At 44.8% G+C, this 21,629-nt stretch overlaps 1 protein-coding gene across 1 annotated transcript in view; it reads right to left on the bottom strand.

The window, feature by feature from the left end:
• DEPDC5 (DEP domain containing 5, GATOR1 subcomplex subunit) overlaps window positions 1-21,629 on the bottom strand; it is a 43,498-nt gene that overhangs the window by 8,568 nt on the left and 13,301 nt on the right. Inside the window, exons 22-38 of the mRNA XM_059484929.1 lie at window positions 19,516-19,719; window positions 17,588-17,723; window positions 17,135-17,238; window positions 15,154-15,219; window positions 13,631-13,787; window positions 11,874-12,034; window positions 10,995-11,112; window positions 10,671-10,838; window positions 9,625-9,844; window positions 8,227-8,360; window positions 7,770-7,878; window positions 4,965-5,027; window positions 3,275-3,417; window positions 2,430-2,507; window positions 1,863-1,995; window positions 928-1,036; window positions 105-329 (exon numbers count right to left, since the gene is read on the bottom strand). Of these exons, the coding sequence (XP_059340912.1) occupies window positions 105-329; window positions 928-1,036; window positions 1,863-1,995; window positions 2,430-2,507; window positions 3,275-3,417; window positions 4,965-5,027; window positions 7,770-7,878; window positions 8,227-8,360; window positions 9,625-9,844; window positions 10,671-10,838; window positions 10,995-11,112; window positions 11,874-12,034; window positions 13,631-13,787; window positions 15,154-15,219; window positions 17,135-17,238; window positions 17,588-17,723; window positions 19,516-19,719 (2,328 nt within the window). The remainder of the gene's footprint in view (window positions 1-104; window positions 330-927; window positions 1,037-1,862; window positions 1,996-2,429; window positions 2,508-3,274; window positions 3,418-4,964; window positions 5,028-7,769; window positions 7,879-8,226; window positions 8,361-9,624; window positions 9,845-10,670; window positions 10,839-10,994; window positions 11,113-11,873; window positions 12,035-13,630; window positions 13,788-15,153; window positions 15,220-17,134; window positions 17,239-17,587; window positions 17,724-19,515; window positions 19,720-21,629) is intronic.

The following is a 21,629-nucleotide window of genomic DNA, read 5'->3' as shown; positions in this document are numbered from 1 at the left end:
GCTTGATTGCTGGTCCACGTGAGATCATCCCCTTGGCTGGCTGCTCTTCCCCTTTCAAATATCCCCTTGAACTTCCCCAGCTGTCACCTGTGCTGTGCATCTACCTAAGAGTGCAGCTGCCTGGCTCCGTCCTCCGAAACTGCGGCTAAAGGAACTGTGCCTACTTGCATAGGAGGCGGGGCGGCTGGGCAGCCAGGGCAGCAGGAACGCCGGGATCTCCGAGTGCAGCAGCTCTTCTGCCACGAAGGCCACCTCAAACCATTTCCTCTGGAAGGCTGAGAAGTCATCCATGGCAGCTGTGTGCCACATGGCAGGCTGTTGCAGCCCCACTGCACAAGGAGGAAGGGAAGTCGGTTAGGAACAAGTGTGTCATGGACGTATTTTATGAAAAATCCTTTTGCTAGGATATTTTTCTCCTGAGAAGCTGAGAGGCCTCATAAATTAAATGTAAACAATAATTATCTGCTGCTGTGGAATGCAACTGGTGCATCTTTGATTGGTCTCATGTGGTTGTTTTTAATTAATGGCCAATCACAGTCCAAGTGTCTCGGACTCTCTGGTCAGTCACAAGATTTTATTGCCATTCCTTTATTTCCTTTCAAGCCTTCTGATGAAAACCTTTCTTCTATTCTTTTAGTATAGTTTTAATATAATATATATCATAAAATAATAACTCAGCCTTCTGAACCATGGAGTCAAGATTCTCATCTCTTCCCTTGTCCTAGGACCCCTGTGAACACCACCACACAAGTGGACAAGGCTCAGACAGAAAAGTAGCTCTTGATGAAAAATAGGCAGGATAAAAATTACTTTATGGTTTTGGTCGCTCCCAAAATGCATTCCTGCTGCAGCACCCTTAAGAATCAAGAAGAGCCCAGTGATTATGCAAAGGGATAGTGAGGAAAGTCTTGTAATAACAATGCTGACCTCGGTCTGGTTCTTTGTCCACAACAATCTTGTAAAAATAAAAGCCATAAATAAAGGTTCGTAAAGCTTCTCCAGATGCATGGACAATAAGCTGCTCTTCTAACATTTTCTGAACAAGAAAAAGAAAGAACAGAGCAAACATGATAAAGAAATCACTCTTCCAATTACATAAAAAGGTTGCTAGAGAACATTGGGAAGTAATTTTCTTTTCCTTGGCATCTTTTTGTCCAGATATGTGCCTAACAAGAATACCAGCAAAGTTATCTCTTCATATTCAATAAATGTAGCAATCTCTTATCTCCCTGAGAAATTACATTTGACCTTTCTACAGATGTCTGTCTTTCTCCCATACCCTGCTCTGGTTTTATAGACGGATTTATAGAAGGTAAGAGTTTGGAAGCATTCTAAGTTCTCTGTTAATTGATATGGGATCTCAGCAGAGGAATGAACTCCAGAACATTTCCAACCTTCTGCCCCTGACACAGTTCAATACAGAAAAATCCCTTGATGAATACAAGCAGTGTTCCTGCATAAAGTGTGTCTGCTTCAGATCTGAAAGGTCATATGCTGGTTTTATTACAACCTTATTAACTAATTATCAGAAAGGAAAACCAAATCACAGCCCAGTGCCTCAATTCCAACACAATGCAGAGCACTTGGTAAGTACCAGCTAACTGGAGGTTATAAACAGAACTATCATCATTTAAGTAGAAAAAAGTATGTAGTACTAGTGAGGAATGTTGCTGTTTTGCGATAGGGAATCCAAAAAATGTCACCATTGCCTTGTATTCTATTGAGCACAGCTTTCAATGCTCATCCATAAGAGGATTTTAATAAGTAACAGAAATTATTGCTATGCTTTGCTCTAAAGCTTTACTTTCTTCCCAGAGTGAGGCATTTCTGGCCCTCCCTATGCTCCTGGGGAGTTTGCTTACCTGCATGATGTCAATGGCCATGGCCTGGGTGTGCACCCCTTCCACGTTATTCACCAGCCAGTGCACAACTTCTGCACTGATGAAGCAGTAGGGGGAGAGCCCCTTCTGTTCAGAGAGCAGCTGGATCCCTGTGCTGGAGCACAAGTCACACATGTTAACACTGATCAAGAGCTCTTTTAGGTAACAAAGACAAAAATCACTGCTGGGGGAAAGGAAAAAAGGGAGAGGGAGGGTAGAACACAGGACAAGAAATGCACAGTGCCCCTGGAGTGATGTCTCATTTTGGTAACAAGATGAAGAGCTGCCATTGACAGCACTTTGGTGACTTACTGGGAATTCTTGATTTGACAAGGTTCTGGGACTCTAATAATTGAAGTCTTTGCTCATATCAATTTCTATAGAATTTCTTATTAGAGAGTCTGGAACTGAATAACAAAAGGAAGTTTTGTTATTGTTTGAAAACTCTTCAACAGCTGACATGGGGCTCTCCTTTGAGTGACTCCACTTCTCACGTCCTCTTACTAAACATCGCACCACATGTGAAGCACATTTGTATTAAAAACTTACGTGGGGTGTTTCATGGCTTCAAGAATCTCTACCAAAGTGGAGGAGGAAGTCAGAGCACTTGTTGAACACTGCTGAGAGCTGGGCAGTAAACAGAAGCAGATTCAGAAATCAAGGAAGCTGCTAGATTTGTTCAAATATGTACATATAAGAAAATTGCTCTCTCTTCTCAACAATGACTTTGCCACATTTATTTCCTTTTCCATCTCAAGCAAAACTAAAAGCATCAGATGAGTATTTCCCCCCTGAGGTCACCAGGACATTGCTATATGCACCCAATGCACAGTGTGTCACATCCAGCTGTACTCAGCAGCAACTGAGAGCAAACATTTTGAAGTTGGCTAATTTTTTTTTTTTTTTACTGTAATATACAACCACAGGAAACAGGTGCTAATAAAGTTTATTTTCAACATTGCTTCCTCCCTGGTGTCTTGCTTCCAGGTTAGAACCTCCTGGATTTCATCAACCTACTCAATCCAATTAGACCTGCAGCCCCCCCCCACCCCTTGCCAAAACAGACAAGATGTCAATTCAAAGCCTGGTTTCCTACTAGCAAATTTCAGAAATGGAATTTCTTCATTTTTTGAAGAATGAAGCCCTTCTTGTGGGTGGAAAAAATCAGGCCTTGTGTTCATTTAATTCTGGAAAACTGGGTTGCAGGGCTTATTTTACTACCACTCTGTCTGCACGTGGAAATGCTGCAGTAAGGTCTTGTGACAAGTGCCTGCCCGTGCTGACAGGCACAGCACAGCCTGTTCCCTGCTCCTGCTTCAGTGCCCATTCCCTGACACCAGCAAGGGGCTGGGATTGAACAGCTCTGCAGCACAGCACTGCTGGGCCTCTCCTACCTGCCCTCTGCAGCAGCAGCTGTGCTGTATCCTGGCTCAGTGCTCTGGGCGCTCCCCTGGGTGCTGCCCCTGTCAGGGACCTGCCCTGAGGGGAGCAAGGTGCTGCCATCTGAGGATGCAGGAACTGATTGATCAATAGAGACCTGGGAGGAGCAAAGACAGCAACATCTCTGTGAAATCCATCATGCAATCCATTTCCCATCTTCTCCCCTCCCTGCATCATCCGTGCCTCAGCCCAAGTTAGTCAACAACAAGCAGTGCTCTGAGGAAGCACAGGCATATGCAGAAGGGATAAATGCAGTCTTACTCTGTCATCACCACAGAGCTCCTGACAAACAACAAATTCAGACCCAAATAAAGATGAGGATCACCAACCCAGCAACTATTGCACTGAGAGAACTACTGGCAAATAAGCAACACCAGTCCAAACCTGACATTCTCAACCCAAGGGGTTAACTATGATTATAAGCACACAACAGGACACTTGATCACTATGGGAAGGTAGTAAGCATTTAGCAAACACAGTTTCAAGTCTAACTCTCAAAAATATGCAAATGTATCACACAAATTCAAGTTTCATAATGCTCAAAAAAAACCCCAGCTCATCTCCCCTCCTTTCTCAGGGCAGTATGAGAAGGCTGCTTGACACCCACCCACACCTATGTCGCCAAGACAACAGGAACACTTTCCTCCCGCAGGAACACTCACACTATTCCAATGGTAGACTGAATAGTTCACAAAATTACCATAAAATCATTGCAGAAAGAGCATGAATGCTGAAGGATTCAGCTAAGTACAGGCTGTAATTGCCATCTGTCATTAACACGTATGGTTTAGTAAAGGCACATTATATAAAAGCTGGAGAGGAGGGGGAGAGAACACGAACGGCAGAGGAACTCGAACTCAAGCTGGTATAAACATGGGGGCTGCTCTGCTGTGATGAATCCACAGCACACATACAGCTAAAAATCACAAAGCTGGGAGCTTGACTTAGGTCTGACTGTCAAAAGTCCTTTATTTATGCCATTTCTCACACCCCAAAAATCTCTAATGGCAGATGTCCCCTTTTGGGCAGCCAAAACCAGCAGATGCTCCAGGGTCAAGTCCTCAGTGCCCACAGCCAGCAAAAGCCTTTCTCCCTCCTCAGGGCTCACTTCAAGCAGCATTTCCTATGGCCACTGTGTCACTGCTCATTCCTAACTGCTGTTAACTGGACAAATGACTTCAGTCACAAGGACTCCTTTAAACTAAAATGATACTATCTATTTTCAGCCTCAGTTGTTCAGGAATCCAAGGAGACAATTTGACTTGGGTATCTCCAGAGTCACCTGTCAAACATCACAGAAGAAATTTAGCCAAGAACCAGACAAGTGAGCTGTTGCCATTTTGTTCAGTGAGGGAAGATGGAAAACAAGCACTTACTGAAAAACAGAAAAAGCAGCTTTAGTAGTTGACAAGACAGTACTGCAAAGGACAGCAGACAGGGCACATGAACATCCAAAACACAGCACAAACATTGAGTGGTGGGAAAAAATAATGCTTGCATCTGCCACTTTGTTCTGCCAGTGCTGTAGATCTCACTCTCAAGGAAAACCAACACAGGTTCCCAGTGTGTTCAGCTCAGGACACAAATGCTGTCCATCACCTCAGTCCAAAAGCCAGAGATGACAAGAACCCGTTCCAAACTGACCTGGGAGTAGAAGGTTGAAGCTGTGCGTGGGCTGCGAACAAAGTCCATAAAGAAGGCCCCATCCTGAAGGCATCAGAGGAAGCAGGCCCATTAATGGCAACAGCAACAGGAACAAGGAGTTCAAGAAAAGCAAATAAAAGGTTGTGCAAGTATGAAATTACCACAGAGAGAAAGTATGAGGAGAATGCAAATCCCAGACCCAGAAGGTCAGATGCAGCAGAATGCACAGCATCAGGATTACTCACACACACATCTTTACTTTCTCTCTGTAACAAGACATTGCTTTTCCTTGGCACAGATGCATTCCCAAAATTTTTAAACCCACACTGACCAGAAGCCAATTGAAACTGCAGCCTTCCCTCCATACTTCAAAGGAGAAAGTCTTGAGCTCTGAAGTATGGGGGCTTCCATCCTAAATACACAACTGAAATACAGAAACCACAGGTGTAATGACAAATATCCAAAGAAGGTCAGGGGTTTTTTTTCTAATCTGGTAGACATTCAAATGATAAAGAGGGAGAGGCAAAGGAGCTCTTTTCAGGAAGCATCCTCTTCCTCTTACATGCAGGTCTGGTATGGTGCAAAGGAAAGGGAAGAAAAACTCATCACAAAGATCCTTCCAACACTGTGTTTAATACTTCATGCAAAATTAAACAGCCACTGCCTGTGCTATGCTCCTGCCTACTGACAAACCCAGTGAGTTATCCCCAGCTGCTATTCAAAGATGTGTCACGACTCTCTTATCACACAAGACAATGTAGTGGAATTCATCTAGATTTCATTCCCTATTTGCAATTCTTTATTCTGTTCCCTTGGCAAAATATTTTTGTCTAGCCTGCAGTTAAGATGATGCTTACCTTGGTACATACATATAAAACAGTTTCTGGGAAGAATCTATGCCAGGGTTACCTGCCTGGCAATTGACATTGTGCAGAGCCAAGTGCCCTGGGTCCATAAGGGCAAACACTTCCCAAACAGATCAAGTGGGTTAAACCTCACTGGGTTAAATCAAGTGGGTGAACTCACTGGGTTAAAACCACAGTGCTGCCCAGTAACTGGCTCAAGTGACTTGTCAATTCTACTCTGAAACAAAGTGATGCAAAGCCAGGGCTCAGTTTTCATCTGGAATAGCTCAGGCACTGAAGGGCATCCTAGAAAAGCACTTGCTCCCTTGGCTGCTGGCAAAGCTCACAGCTGTGATAATTTGTCACTTCTCTGGCTGCAAGTGTGTGGAAAGGCAGAGCTCCCTGTGCTGAGGAGCCCTGCAGGGGCTGTGACACGAGGCACACACTGGCTGCTGTTCCCAAGTGAGCACAATGCTGCCTGCCCACTGGCATCTTTCCAACAGGCATAAGCCATCAATTAGGAGATTGCAATTGCTTATCTCCCAGTCCCTGTGTGTAAATATTTACAGGAGTGTTTACTGCTGCAGCATGAAAGGCCTTCAATTGATAACACACTCTTCCAGAGTCTCCAGTCAGCCTTCCAGAGAGGCTTTTGAACATTATTTTTAACAATGGCATTTTCTGGTAGCACAAAATTTGCTGATTTGGTCCCAGCACACTCCTGTGCCACTGCTAGGGAAGCCCACTTTGCCCCTTCCCCCCTCTGCCACACACAACAACTGGACATAATCTTCTCTCCTGTTTCTCACATGGAATTTTCACCAGTTTTACTGCTAGAGAGGACATTGAAGATTTCTGTATTTAAAGAGGGAATCTGATTTTTCAAAATGGTAGAAGAGAAGCATGCAAAGCCTGAATTATGATGTGGAAGTTTGCACACACACCTTGAGTCAGTCTGAGCACCTGCTGCTCCCAGGCCTAGCACATCCTGCTCCAGACTCATCTGTGCTCTCCAAACACTGATGCTATGAGTAAGTGTCTAGAACTAAGGTGATCACAGTTGCTCTATCACTTCAACTTTCAATATCTAGGTCTCCAGGATAACACAATATTGTTCCTAGTGGTGGCACAAAACAGTGGACGTAGAAACATTAGCTTAGAGAAAAATGCTGAAAGAAGTGGTTGATAGTGGTGAATCTGAGAACTTTTCCTTTGCAATATTTGAACTGCTGAACCCAAACACAGGTCACACTTAAGTCCTCTACTCTTATTCAGTTCCTTGTTACTTCATTTAAAAAACCTTCATAGCAAAACACAGAAAAATAATCAAATATTTCTGGTTGGACTTGGAAGCAGAGTTCCTGCTCTCCTGGGTCTCACAGGACCGTGGACAGAAAGGCTGAGGGATAGCACAGTCTTTTCTTTAAGTGCCTCAAGAGAGCTCTAGGAAGATCACCTTCTCCAGCCTGGAGTCCAGCCAGTGAAGGAATGACATCTAAATCACTTCTCAGGAACACACCCCCTCCTCTAAACAGAGGCAAGAGACCCAAGTTCCTGCTGTTAAAATCCCACTCAGTGTTCACACTGTCACAAGCTAGAGGCTGATTTTGCTCTCCAAGGCAGCCTGCACACAGATGCACACAGCTCTGCACTGCTACACCCAACAGCCAAGCCATGACTGAAATGAAATGTGCTACCAGCAAAGGAAATGCACTAATTAGCAAACAGCACTTAGATCAGCAAAATGCTGAGCCAGCATCCCAGGGATTCCACACCATTGTCACTCTTACAGAACTGAATTCCTCTGCCCTCACACACAAAGACCAGCACAGGAGCAGCCCTTGCTGGATTAGAGTAAAATGTGGTATGATGTAGTCAAATGCTCAGAGAAATAATCTTTGGTTATTTGATGAATTCTTATGTAGAAAGATCAGCCAAAGAAAGCCCAGGGAGTCCTTACCTTGCGAGGGCTGTCCATATAGGTGGGTGTGATAGCAATGCTCCCACTCTCTGAAGGCTGGCCAGAGCTCTTCCCAGAAAGCATTGCTGCTTGCTGCTCCCCCAGGGTCCTAAAAGAAAAGGAAGGAATACAGAGTTTATTCAAAAACACTTTGTGTCAGCTTCCCCCCAGAGGCAACTGTTGCAGAGGGGTACTGCTGTATTTTCAGATATTTGCTTTCCCACACACTAAGGAACAGATCCAACATTCCAAAAGTAACTTTTACCCCCACAAACAACATGGACCCTTGCACTCCATTTTATTATGCATGTATAATACTAATATAGCATTAAAAATGTGAATCTCTTATGTATTTAACACAACATGAGGCAAGGTTCCCCAAATGTGCTTTAGCCAGCCCAGGTGCAATATGCAGGAAGGATGTTCTTGGCTCTTCACACAGCCTGTAGAGACTCACTTCTGACTGGCTTCCATCTGCAGCAGAGCTGAGAGTGCTGAGGTTCCTTTTTTCCCAATGGGAGGTCCAGACTGCTCCAGGGAGTGAGTGGGAATTGGACCAGCAATCTGCAAGCCTTTCATGGCAGACCCTTTCTAACAAAGGAAAAATGGAAGCACAGACTTAGTCAAGCTAGGCTTAACTAGTAAGCAAGAACACATCACCTCATGTCAGCAGGGCTTTACTAAGCACATTTTAAAAAAGGAGTCAAACCTCTGGTACACAAGAAGGGGAATAGCCTAGTGTCTTGTGTGGATGTTATTCTGAAAATAAAATGTCTGTTATTCTACAGAAAAGGTGAATTTGCTTTAAAATAAATGACCTCATTTGCTGTGAGAATGGGAACACTAGCCAGTTTCTCTTCAGCCTCCTGAAACTGTTTACCCAAAGACTCACTCACATATTACTCTTTTCCCAATCCTCCTCCTGAATCTGCAGCACAGAACCAATCCAGGTTACCCCAGAAGTGCCCAGCTACACTACCTCAGGCCCCTCTGGATGAACTGTCTGCATCACAAGGCAGAGTGGTGCACCCAGGCTAAGCCTGCCTGCAGCACCAAGCAGAACACACCTGCCAAGAGGAGGCTCTGGGTAACAAAAGACTGGCTACAGTATAAAACAGAGCAGTGGCAGGACAAGATGGTGCAGAAGAACTTGGTTTGTCCCTGAGAAAGAACTGCCCTGAGCCTGGGTGCAGTCACAGCAGCACAGGATGCTCATCCCAGGGACATTTCCTCAAGCTGTTGAAGGAAACAGCTTTGTTTCCTCTCCCAATACTTCACTTGAGTGATGCAGAACAAGCACATTAAGCCCCACTGTGTGAAAGCTGACACAGCACAGGCTCAGCAGTGTCCTTTAGGGATGGATGACAGGGACAGGGACACCGTGCCCCACCTGTCCGGGGTGCACTTGGGTGTGCCCATGATATTTTCTGAAAAATCCTTTCCTTAGGACTTTTTCTCCTGAGAAGCTGATAGGCCTCAGGAACAAAATGTAAACAACGATTATCTGCTGCTGTGGAATGCAACAGGTGCATCTGTGATTGGTCTCATGTGATTGTTTCTAATTAATGGCCAATCACAGTCCAGCTGTCTGGACTGTCTCAGTCAGTCACAAGCCTTTGTTATTCATTCCTTTTCTATTCTTAGCTAGCCTTCTGATGAAATCCTTTCTTCTATTCTTTTAGTATAGTTTTAATATAATATACATCATAAAATAATAAATCAAGCCTTCTGAAGCATGGAGTCAGATCCTCATCTCTTCCCTCACCCTAAGACCCCTTGTGAGCACGGACACACTCTGTCTCTCTGCTGACGCCTCATCAGCGGCCCGGGGCACACCCAGCCCCGCGGGACTCACTCGGATCATTCGATCGGAGCGATGGCGGCGGCGGATGCGGTTCAAGCCCTCCACGAAGCGGATGAAGCCATCGAGGAGCTGCCACTCCTCCTCGTCCGAGCGGGGCTTGTCGCCGTACACGTCGCAGTGCGCCTCCCCCTCCATGATGCGCTTGGTGGCGCTGATGCAGGCGGGCAGCAGCAGGAACCGCGTCCTCCAGAACTTCAGCGACTCGATCAGGCTGCGGCAATGGGGAAGGCAGGACAGAGGTCAGCACTTTCCTGGGAAGGGTTTTCCAGAATCTAAAGTATAAATCTTTATACCTGCTGCACATTTCAGTGATCACCCTCGCTGCTATCCCTGGCACAGAACGAGCACACATGCAAAAGAATGGTGAGCAATTTGAAAATCACTGGCAACAAGGCTCTCCTCAGAATAATTGTCACACAGATATGCTTTCTTTTCTGTAAAAGATAGGCCCCAAAAGCTTTTTCTCTATAAATATGCAAGCAAAAAGGAATTTTCAAGGTGCACATTAGCGTAGGAGGTATTTTGACTGAGACCTGAAAAGAAAAGATGATAAAGACTGGTTATGTGGAGAGAAGATATCAAAAAAGCCATTGATACTAGTTGAGATATTCCACATTTCTGGTAAGCGCTTGCTCCACAGCTTAGGAGTAGGATTGTATGTCAGACTCAGCACTCAAGCAAACCTGCAACAGCTTCAAAATAAATGGAAGTTTTGAGTCAGATCAGTAAGAAGCCAAGAAAAGCATCTGTGTGGTACAAAACGCTATCTTATTTCTTTGCATTTCTAGCAGAGGAAAAAAAGTTCATGCTGAATTTTGAGATCAAGACTCTGTATCAAAGGTCACATTAAGCAGCAGCAACACAGAGCAAGGCTCCCACAAGGCAACAGCTGCTGGAAGCTGACAGTGAAAGCAGGCCAGATATTCTCCCTGGAGTACTGAGCATTCGTGGGTTGAACTTGATGATGAAATTTTAGGTCAAAAAGAAAAAGAGGCAATTAGGACACAGAACAGTCTGGATGGAAAAGAAGCTCTCACCTGAAATCCTCCGAGCCAGCAGAGCAGATATACTGATCCAAATAATTCCACTTGTACTCTTCTAGTCTCTCATGGGAAAATTCTACCCAGCAAGAGACAAATTCAGAGTCAGAGTGTGAGGGGCACAAGCTGTAGGTGTAGTTTATCTGGGCAGATTCATATGGATACCTGAAAGATCAAACACAAGCATTAATCAGGTATTATTGATACTGATGCTTCTCTTTCTTCTCCTAAAAAGAAAGGTGTTCTCTCAAGCAAGCACAGAGCTGGAGAAGAATGTTCATCAGAACACTGGCAGCAAAGTGCTCCAGCAGAGATACTCACTTTGGCAGGTAGCGAGTGACAGTAATTATTTTGTCCTTTAAGGTGACTTTGTGGAAAGTACGGCCCATGCTCAGCCAGTACTGATCCTCTTCCTCAGGTCTATTTCTCGACACAAGACCTGCTTGTAAAAAGCAAAACGCTTTCAGCTTACTGCAGTGTCAAAGCCATATTTTCTGAAAAATCTTTTGCTAAAATTTTTTGTCCTGAGAAGCCTCAGGAACAAAACGTAAACAATGGTTATCTGCTGCTGTGGAATGCAACAGGTGCATCCACGATTGGTCTCATGTGGCTGTTTTTAATTAATGGCCAATCACAGTCAGCTGGCTCGGACTCTCTGGTCAGTCAGAAGATTTTATCATCATTCCTTTCTTTCCTTGCTAGCTTTCTGATGAAATCCTTTCTTCTATTCTTTTAGTATAGTTTTAGTATATAATTTTCTTTTCATATAATATATATCATAAAATAATAAATCAGCCTTCTGAAACACAGAGTCAAGATTTTTCATCTCTTCCCTCATTCTGGGACCCCTGTGAACACCACCACACTGCAGTACTCAGAACTTTATCAACAAACTGTGCCTATAGGAAGAGAATCCAGAACTGGAGTCTAGAAGTCAGCTTCTGATCACAGCACAAGCTAAAACCCAGCTTTTAGGCCACATTTTTAGGGAGCAGCTTTTGCTCTAACAGTTAAGATGTGCTGATATCATAAGCAAAGGGGAGCACTTGGGATTCCTATGCCACCCATTCAGAACTTCCCTGGGCAGAACCACCAAAGAACAGCCAATATAGTGTTGAGCAACTGGTGGATGTGCTTAATTTGAGGTTACTGGGGCTGGCAGAAGAGCAAAGGCTGACTTGCCAGGGCCAGGTAACTCACCTCTGCTGTAGAGGGGACTGCTGCTGAGCGGGGGCGGCACGGCCGGGGCCGGCTTCTGCGGCTTGGACTGCACAATGATCTGATAGCCCTGCATGAGGCGCTGACAAATGAACTCCTCAAACACCTGCTGGGCTGTCATCTGCACTCCTTCCTCATCCCTCCTGGACACAAAGGTTAAGCAGAGCAGAATAAGGAGCTGACCACACACCTATTCTTAGCTCTGCTCTGGAGCCCTGTGCCTGGGAGCACCTGCCTGTGAGAGCAGGAGGGAAAAGGGGCACCTTCTGACACAGGGTGATGAGCTGGCTGGCAATATTTACTGCTGCCTTTGAAAGCAGTCTGGCAACCTGTAACAAATTTTCCTACAGCAGTTGTGGAACAATAAATTGCCCAAAGATGACTTTTCCAGCACTTTGCAGGCAGCCTCAGTGCAGTTTGTACTTGTTCAGGAGAGCTCAGAATGCCAGTGGGCAGCAATGCTCCAGCCTCTCCCACAGTGGGAAGTGGAGAGCAGGGAGGGGTTGGAGAACACATTCATCTTAGTGCAGCTCCTGCTCCGAACTTTGCCTTCCTACTGACATTTCTTTCATGTGTTTCTTCATTAATCCTATTCCTTTCTATGTATTTCAACCACCCTGATTAATACTTTTGTTTTGCTCCCATAAAGCAGAAACAATGGCAGGTCTTTTGATGTCTTACAAGTTAGGGAAAGACTAAAAAAAAATTAAGATAATGAGACTGCTTTAGTAAAAATCAAACTAACCCTATTAAAGAATAGTTACCAAATACCTCTGAGACAAGCAGAGAAGCTCTATTTGTCCAACTAATTCTGTTTTCCAACAAGAATCTTTAAACTAAATATCCTTTAGAGTGAGGATAAGCATCTTAAATACTGTGTCCACATGTATTTGCTCCTTCAGTGTTTCCAAAACACTTGCTAGGAGGTAGATTAACAGAGATGATAGCTTGAATATTTTGATCAAAACACAACAGAAAAGAGACATAAAATTTTGTATCCAAACAATTTAACATCAAATCTATGGAGCACACCATACTGTCAGGTGGGAACATCAGAAAAAGTCCAAAGCTATCACTGGAATTTGCCTTATCTCTGAGCGATCAGGATCACTCCTCCCTCATGAGGGGACATTGCTGATAACAGCTATTGAATGTCACTGCATGGCTGATAAGAACTACAGCATTCCATTGGGAGATGTGAGCCCAGAGGGAGGAGCCAAGCATTCCTACCCAGATATAATCCAGAGGTTCTGAGACACCAGCACGGCTTCTGCACTGGATTCCCCAGAGGAACAGCAGCTGCCTCTCCCACTGGATCATCAGAGGAAGAATCCATCCTTCTCTACAGGATCCCTGCTCCAGCAGAACCACCCCTGACACTGCAGGAGGGCTGAGCCACAATTCCAATGGCACTGCCACCAACACCCTGACCAACAGCATCAGGTTGTGTTCTGATTCTGTCAGTATTGTTTTCATTTACTGCATTGTTTATTTTATCCTTTTATTTTCTTCCCTATTAAAGAACTGTTATTTCCTGCTCCTATATTTTTTGTTGCCTGAGAGCTCCTTAATTTAAAATTTACAGCAATTCAGAGAGGTGGCAGGGTTCATTGTCTCCATTTCAGGGGAGGCTCCTGCCTTCCTTAGCAGGCACCAGTCTTTCCAAACCAAGACAACTTGGTGATCCTCTTCCATCACCTCCTTAAGCACAGGAGGTACAGAGGAGGTGCTGGCCAAACCTGTCCATGTCAGCCTCGGGCAGCAGGTCGTAGCAGCCCTCGGTGTAGTCGTTCTGCAGGCTCTGACGGTCGGGGAAGTAATCAGTGGTGAGGGGCAGGCAGGCAGGGGTGGTCAGGGACTTCCAGTCCACTCCAACTGTACAACAGAAGCCTGGCACTATGGGGGGAGCAGACAGTGTCAGAACTGCCTCGTTGTGTCATGGGGGCACACAAGGGGGGCACGTGGGGTCACCCGTGCAGAAACGGAGTGCAGAGCAGGATGGAAGGAGTGCATGAAGAGGGGAGTTAAAGAATGAGAGATGAAAAACAGTTGGCATAAAGTCAACAGGGACAAAAAAGGGTGTGGAATAGGAAGGGGAAAAGAAAATAGGATGGGAAGAAGGGAGGGAGAGAAAGAGACAGTTTGTTAAACAATGCAGTGCACATGCTGATTCAATCCCATCATGCAAAAGGCATTCCAAGTTAATACATTTAATTTCCTCTTGATTGAAAGCTAGAGCTGACATAGCCACTGCTCTTCCAAAATTACAGCAAGTCAAGTGCAGTTACTGATTATTAATAAACAGATCAACATTCCAAGTCTGAACAAGAAAATCAGACCAGTTCTGCATCCTAGACAACTGCAGAAGGAGCTGGAGAGGAGGAGAGAAAGAATGACAGACCAGCCTCTTTCTGGAATAGTACAACAGCAGAAAAGGGAATATTTCCACAGTTATAAAAACAGAAGATATATCCAGAGGGGTGGGAAGACCAGAAAAATAGTAACTTGGGAAGCAATCTTTTCCCACACCCTTTCCTAGAGTTATGCTGCAGTTTTGAGATTACAGGGATGTAAAACTAGACATTAAAAAGGAAAAGCTAAGTAGATTATACCAAATCATCAGCTCATTACATTCTGACCATTCACACTACTGCATTACATTCTGACCCAATTAAAACAATCTGTATCACCTACTGATGCTTAACTTCTTGTCATAAAGCTCCTACAGACAGAAATTTATTTTACTATCAAACTGTTAACCCCAATGGCAGGAACACTGCACAAGAAAGTAATACATGACAGACTGCTACAAAGAAAATGCTTTCTTAAGCAGTGACACACTTGTTTCTCTAGGACATGAAGGCAGATACTTCTCAGTAAATGGTACCAAATTCAGAAACTGACTGTACTAATTCTACTTCAACAAGCTGGTACCAAACAAACTTTTCATACTGAGAGGCAGAAAAGAGTTCAAAAAGCAGCTTTAGCTTTTTGCAGAATAGTGTCTGGTAAGGAAAGAATTTCAGCTGTAACACAACAAACAGCTTCACATGTTCTTAAGAACTACAGAACTGCAACCACAGTGAGACAGCAGAGGTAGATCCTGCAAATTACTGCAGGCCAAAATAAACCTCTGCCAAAAGCCAAGGAGGCTCCTCAGTTTCTTGCCTACCACCTCCTGATGCCTCTATATATGTACATGCCCTTTCCCTCCCATCTTCCCACCTATGCAAACTTTCTTCCAAACCTTTCTCCTGCTTACTTGGATCTGGAGAATTAGAGACAGCATCTTCCAAGGAATCCTTGTTCTGAGTTTTGAGGTTCACCCCTATAAGAAAGAAATGGTTTTTATTTTAAGCAATTACGTACTTCTCTTGAATTTCAAATAAAAATAAATCAAAAGTGTGATGTTTTAAGGTACAGAACTTCTCTGTATGGAAAATCCCAGGGTTCTGCACAGCAGAAAAAGACCACTAAGGCAATTAATGAGGAAAAAATATATCTTGGATCAAACTTGAACATCTTCAGCTGTTGAAGTGCTCAACAGCTAAAACCCAAACAAAACTCTCCTCCCCAAAAACAGTGAAACATCTTGAAAAGTAGATGCTATAAGCTCCTATAAACAGCTGGTGTGGCACATGAGAGAAAAAGAGTTGCTAAGGAGACAAGAAAAACTGCTGCCTTCAAAACCTTTTATCAAAATAAAAATTTCAGTAAGCCTCCAAACATTTAAAAGGAACTATTGTTTAAAACTAGCTTAGGTGGATTTACCCGGGAGATTGGTATCAGCACCATTGCTGTTCCCCTGTAAGAGAAAGGGTGGATATTTGCTACTGATGATGCCAGTAACCCGCAGGGGAGCTGGCTCTCAGTGGCCTTCACCTTGCACCAGCTCCTCCTGCCATCTGCCATCCACACCGGGAACTGCAGCTGCAGCATTTCCTTCTCTGAGCTACCACCTCCACCTGCGGGGCAGCAGCGACAACGGCCCGAGGCCCCAGGGAAATAGATGTGAAATACATGGGATCGTTTTTCACTCTGAATGCACCCATGATGCATCAAACCATGCTGCAGGCACCGAAGGAGAACCAGGCTCAATGAGAAATTTCTGGAAATTCCAAAAAACACAACTTCCCCCCAGAGTGCTTCATTTCATAGGTGACTCAAACCATAAGGGAGAGCTCTCAGTCCAATCACTGAGTACCCAGTGTGGCCCCTACAGATAGGTGAGGGTCCACAGACACAAAGAAATTCCATAAATGCAAGCATTTTTTATTGCCAGGACATGCTCTGCATTTACACTGTGCAAACTGCAGCCAGCTGAAATGCAGTTTAGCAATTGCAAAAACAAACAGAGCCTATCTGGAAGCCAGAAAATATCAAAAATGTAAAGCAAGAAAATTAAATGTAATCAGAAGAAATTCACAGAAGGAAGCAACAGAAAATAATTTTAAATGTTACTATGTGAATACAAAATGAAACACAAGAAAATTAAGTCTGCTAACTTCTCTATGGTTCTGCAAGGCATAATGGAAAACAAAATTGTCTTAGTCTAATGTAATTCAAAAGGGCAAATTTATTCTTAAAAAAACACTTTAAATTGGTTTTGAGAAAAGAACGTCAAATTATTTTTGAGAAAATAAGTCTTGAATGCCATAGTCCAGAAGTTCAACTTTTTTCCATGTGCCTAACTAAAATGCATATCTATAAAAGCAGAGGGTAGGTCACAAAAAACCAGACAACACAGCAGAATGTTTAATATGGCATGTTGTTCCATTTACAGGGCTGAAAAGAAATGTTGAGAATTTTACTAATTCAGGTGTCTGGGTAAGTTAAGGAAGATAGAGGCAATCTTCAACTGAAAGTACAGACACATCATCTCTCTAAAGGATAATAGCTTAAGGCAACCCCACCAAAAAAGGCTTCTGAGCACCAGCGCATATTTAGTTATTTTTTGTGTCTGAACATCACTGCTCTGAGAGTTTATTATCAGTAAACAATGAGCATCTTTCAATAGCAAACCTTATAAGACACGTCTAGAAAAGTAGAGACACATTAAACAACACTAAACTGAAGCCAACAAAGCAAAGCCAAAGAACTACCATGCACCAAGCAGTCCAAGTAAGTGCACGAACAGATCACTGGTTTCCCACTCCGGATTCCTCCTGCTCGGCCGTGCTTGTCCCCTCCCGAGCCCTGCCCCATCCCCGAGCGCTGTCCCGGCCCCGCCCCAGCCCCGTTACCTGCGCCGGGGCCGGCCCCCAGCCCGTTCCCGTTCCCGAACTCCTCCGCCCCGCCGAAGCTCAGGAAGGAGCCGCCATCCCCCGGATGCCGAGAGCTGCCGTGTCTGCAGAGAAACAAAGCAGCCTGTTCTGTACAGCCTTCCTCACTTGGGCCATTCCCTGCTTTTAGCAAAGGTACAGCGAGCCCTCAGCCCCTCTGCCCGAGCTGGGAGCAAACTCTTCCCTCGCTGATGTCTGCAGAGATGGAACAGCACAAGGGCAGCACAGAGAAGGCCATGACAGCATTCCATAAATGTCCACACTGTTTGTTTGCCTCCAGCAGTGACCAAAGCACTGCCTTGGCAGGACAGCAAAGAACCAGCTACTCACACCCCCTCAGGAGAGAAATAAAGCCTAGCTGGTTACCTACAGACCTGAGCTCGTGGTCTGTGAACCCAGCATTCAATGGCTCACCTGCCAGTTGCCTCATGGTAAGCCAGCTCCAGCAGCTCTGCAGAGGAATGTGTCAGATCCTGCTGCCCACTGCCCTGCATTTCTGCCATGTTCTGCCGGGTCTGATGATGGATCTGGATAGCTTCTCCTGAGGGACCTGCACAGGTACAATTGGATCATTGATCACCACATCTGCACTGATTCCTCAGTTGCTTTTCCCCTCTTTTGCCAGAAGCACAAGCAAAGAGAGCTAATGGACATTATGAAAGCATGTTCACAAAATCTTCAAAGCCTTGAACCTCTGCCATCTCCTCTGAAACAAGTGAACCAGAATATTTTTGAAAACATTTTGGCGGGCCTAATTACAAGGCATCAAGCAATTATGCAAACAATTCAGCATCAGAAAAGCAACTCAAATTGTAGTTACAATTCCCTTCAATAGGGTTAGGAGTTAGGCTCCCTTCAACAGGGAATTGTTCTGTACCTGTTGCTGCTTGTTTGCAAATAGAGCTATTTCCCAAAAGAGGATTGCTCAGGCCTGCACACAAATGAGTGTAGTGTGCAAGCACTTTAATACCCCAGAGCTCTCACTGGCTCTCTTGCTGTGCTAATCCTGGACAAGGGCAAAGTCACAGAGGCCAGGTGTGCAGGGAGGCAGCTCACCCACGGGGAAGGTGGGCAGGGAGTGTGAAAAGTGCATATTATATGGCTCTACGCAGATATTTACCATATGTATTTTGATGTATTGATTAGTAGTGCAGTATTAACATTTTAATAATAAATGTAGTCTTGTAATTAAAAGGCAACTTTTGTAGTTAAAATAAGAACTAAGTTAGTGGGATTTTTTAAGAAAGGAATGAGGCACTCGCACCAGATAGCAGCCCCAGGACACCTGAATCTTTCAGAGAAAAAGAATTTATTGCTCTCTTATCAGAAGAAATGAACTTCTTCCCACCTCAAAGGCAATGTTAGGATTAGAAGGAAGAAGCTGATGATGACCAGACAGAATCCTGTATTTGAATGGAATTTATGCATCCTGTATGAAGTGTATGAATATGCAATGGGTTATTGTTTTTGAGGGTTAATCCTTTGTTAACGGGTGTCCTTTTTTGGGCTTGTGCTGCCCAGATAAAGGTACCCAGACATCTCTAACTCTTTGTCTTTATTGCCTCATATTGTCCTAAATCAAGTTGTCCAAATTATCATTACTCTAATTGTATTACTATTTTTATAACCATTTTATTACTATTAAACTTTTTAAATTTTAAAAACAAGTGACTGGCGTTTTTCACAGGGAGGCAACTCACCCACGAAGGGGAAGGTGTGCAGGGAGGGTGTGCAGTGCAATGAGGGAGCTCACCCACGGGGAAGGTGTGCAATGAGGGAGCTCACCCACAAGGAAGGTGTGCAATGAGGGAGCTCACCCACGGGGAAGGTGTGCAGTGCAATGAGGGAGCTCACCCACGGGGAAGGTGTGCAATGAGGGAGCTCACCCACGGGGAAGGTGTGCAGTGCAATGAGGGAGCTCACCCACGGGGAAGGTGTGCAATGAGGGAGCTCACCCACGGGGAAGGTGTGCAGTGCAATGAGGGAGCTCACCCACGGGGAAGGTGTGCAATGAGGGAGCTCACCCACGGGGAAGGTGTGCAGTGCAATGAGGGAGCTCACCCACGGGGAAGGTGTGCAATGAGGGAGCTCACCCACAGGGAAGGTGTGCAGTGCAATGAGGGAGCTCACCCACGGGGAAGGTGTGCAGTGCAATGAGGGAGCTCACCCACGGGGAAGGTGTGCAGTGCAATGAGGGAGCTCACCCACGGGGAAGGTGTGCAGTGCAATGAGGGAGCTCACCCACGGGGAAGGTGTGCAATGAGGGAGCTCACCCACGGGGAAGGTGTGCAGTGCAATGAGGGAGCTCACCCACGGGGAAGGTGTGCAATGAGGGAGCTCACCCACGGGGAAGGTGTGCATCCAGCGCCTGCGGTTCGATGTCAGCTTCATGGGCATGCGGGACGGGGCGAAGGGGTTGATGAGGGCGCGCTGCGGCGCGTACCCGCCCGGGCGGATGTGCAGCAGCGATTCGGCGCTGCCCACGTGGAACCGCCCCGGGGCGCTGGAGTCGCGCTGCTGCGACTCCAACATGTTCTCAAGGAAATCTGCAAAACACAACCGAGCCACACAAATCAGCGTGAGATCCTGCAGGAGCCAAGCACAAGAGAATTAACTGCTCAGGGACATAAAGATGGCCCAGGGTAAGGGGAAATAAGGAGACCTAAGAAATAAGCAGGAAGAGAAGCTGAAAGCAATTCCTATCCTGCCTGAAAGTTACAATGGAAACAAGAACCCAGACAAGAAAAATCATTACTCCATCTGCCATTACAGCACTGCTGTAAACTGCGAACTTCTACTAAATGAATCCATTAAGAAACCACTTGCTAAGCCAATTACGAAGAGCTATTCGGACCTTGGAGAATTCTTGAGAAATCAAAAGACTGACATAAAAACTTCAGGATGAGTACCAAAGCCACAGGTGAGCCTTGTACACATGCCTTTTCTGTAACACTCAGATCTGAGCACTGAAATCAGGGATTACTCCCAGAAGATGTGGGACATGATCTCCACAAGATACAAGTCAGCTGTCACTATTCAGTGGGGAACAGAAGCACAGTTATTTAGAAATAGGAGAGAAAAATATACCAGATAGATAAGTAGCAATTACTCTGATTATTCTGCCCAACAAGTGGAAGAGACCCAAAGAGAAGGGTCTCATTTACCATTCTATATTGTCAAATACAATACATGAAAAACTTCAGCTTCTCTGACTCTTCCCTCCCTGGCAGTTGTAATCCACACACATCCTCATCCAGCTGAACACCTTCAGCTGGGTCACACAACTGTGCTTCATACTAAAGGAGTAACAGAAATACCAAAGAAAGGAAAGAGTTGTATTAACTGACAGCAGGGGAAAACATGAATGGTAGATTTGATGTCAAGTACACTGTGTGAGAACAGCTCCACACCAGCAACTGTGATTCCTGTGACAGGATAAATATGGTATCAGTGTCATACAGCATGGCATGAAAAAACCATGAAGAGCCTTCAGGGAGGGAATTTTATAGAAGACGAAACAGTTGCAGGAGGAATACAATTTACCTAGAAATGAACTGGGTTTGTGGAAGATACTGCATACTGTCTGAGAACAAAATTAAATTGGAAAGGAAGAAAAGAGGAGTACCAGCACTGCTAACACACTGAGACAGCTCAGCAGTACATTGTCAAAAGGAAGGATCCAGAAAGTGAGTCTTAATGACAACAAATCCCCACAGAGAAATGTTATAAGCAGGGGCCCCCAGGGCTCACTGCTAGGGCCAGTTCTCATTCAATAGATTATAGGTGACCTGGATAATACAAGTTCCTTGTGTACGTCCACACTTGAAGGCAGGCGCAGGAGAATAGTCAAGTACTAAAGAAGGCAATAGGCAAGGGAAAAGAGCAAATCAGTGTCAGGACACTTCTATTTAGGACAAGCTATTAAAAAAAAGCAATGGAATTGGACAAGGATGACAAAGGGAGAATGCACACCCAGCTGCAGCCATGGAAGAGCTGTACCATGAGTGCCAATTCAAGCACCATCTCCATCGTGCCAGCCTGGCAGTGGCCAACACAAACTTCCCCCTTCTCTCCCCTGTAGCCATGATATTTTCTGAAAAATCCTTTCCTTAGGACTTTTTCTCCTGAGAAGCTGATAGGCCTCAGGAACAAAATGTAAACAACGATTATCTGCTGCTGTGGAATGCAACAGGTGCATCTGTGATTGGTCTCAGGTGGTTGTTTCTAATTAATGGCCAATCACTGTCCAGCTGTCCAGACTGTCTCGGTCAGTCACAAGCTTTTGTTATCATTCTTTTTTCTATTCTTAGCCAGCCTTCTGATGAAATCCTTTCTTCTATTCTTTTAGTATCGTTTTAATATAATATATATAATAAAATAATAAATCAGCCTTCAGAAACATGGAGTCAACATTCTCATCTCTTCCCTCATCCTGGTACCCCTGCAAACACACCAC

The sequence above is a fragment of the Ammospiza nelsoni genome, chromosome 18 (genome assembly GCF_027579445.1).
Source record: "Ammospiza nelsoni isolate bAmmNel1 chromosome 18, bAmmNel1.pri, whole genome shotgun sequence".
NCBI lineage: Eukaryota > Metazoa > Chordata > Aves > Passeriformes > Passerellidae > Ammospiza > Ammospiza nelsoni.
Note: the sequence above shows the minus strand (reverse complement) of the source record. Positions and strands in the feature narration are given on the sequence as shown.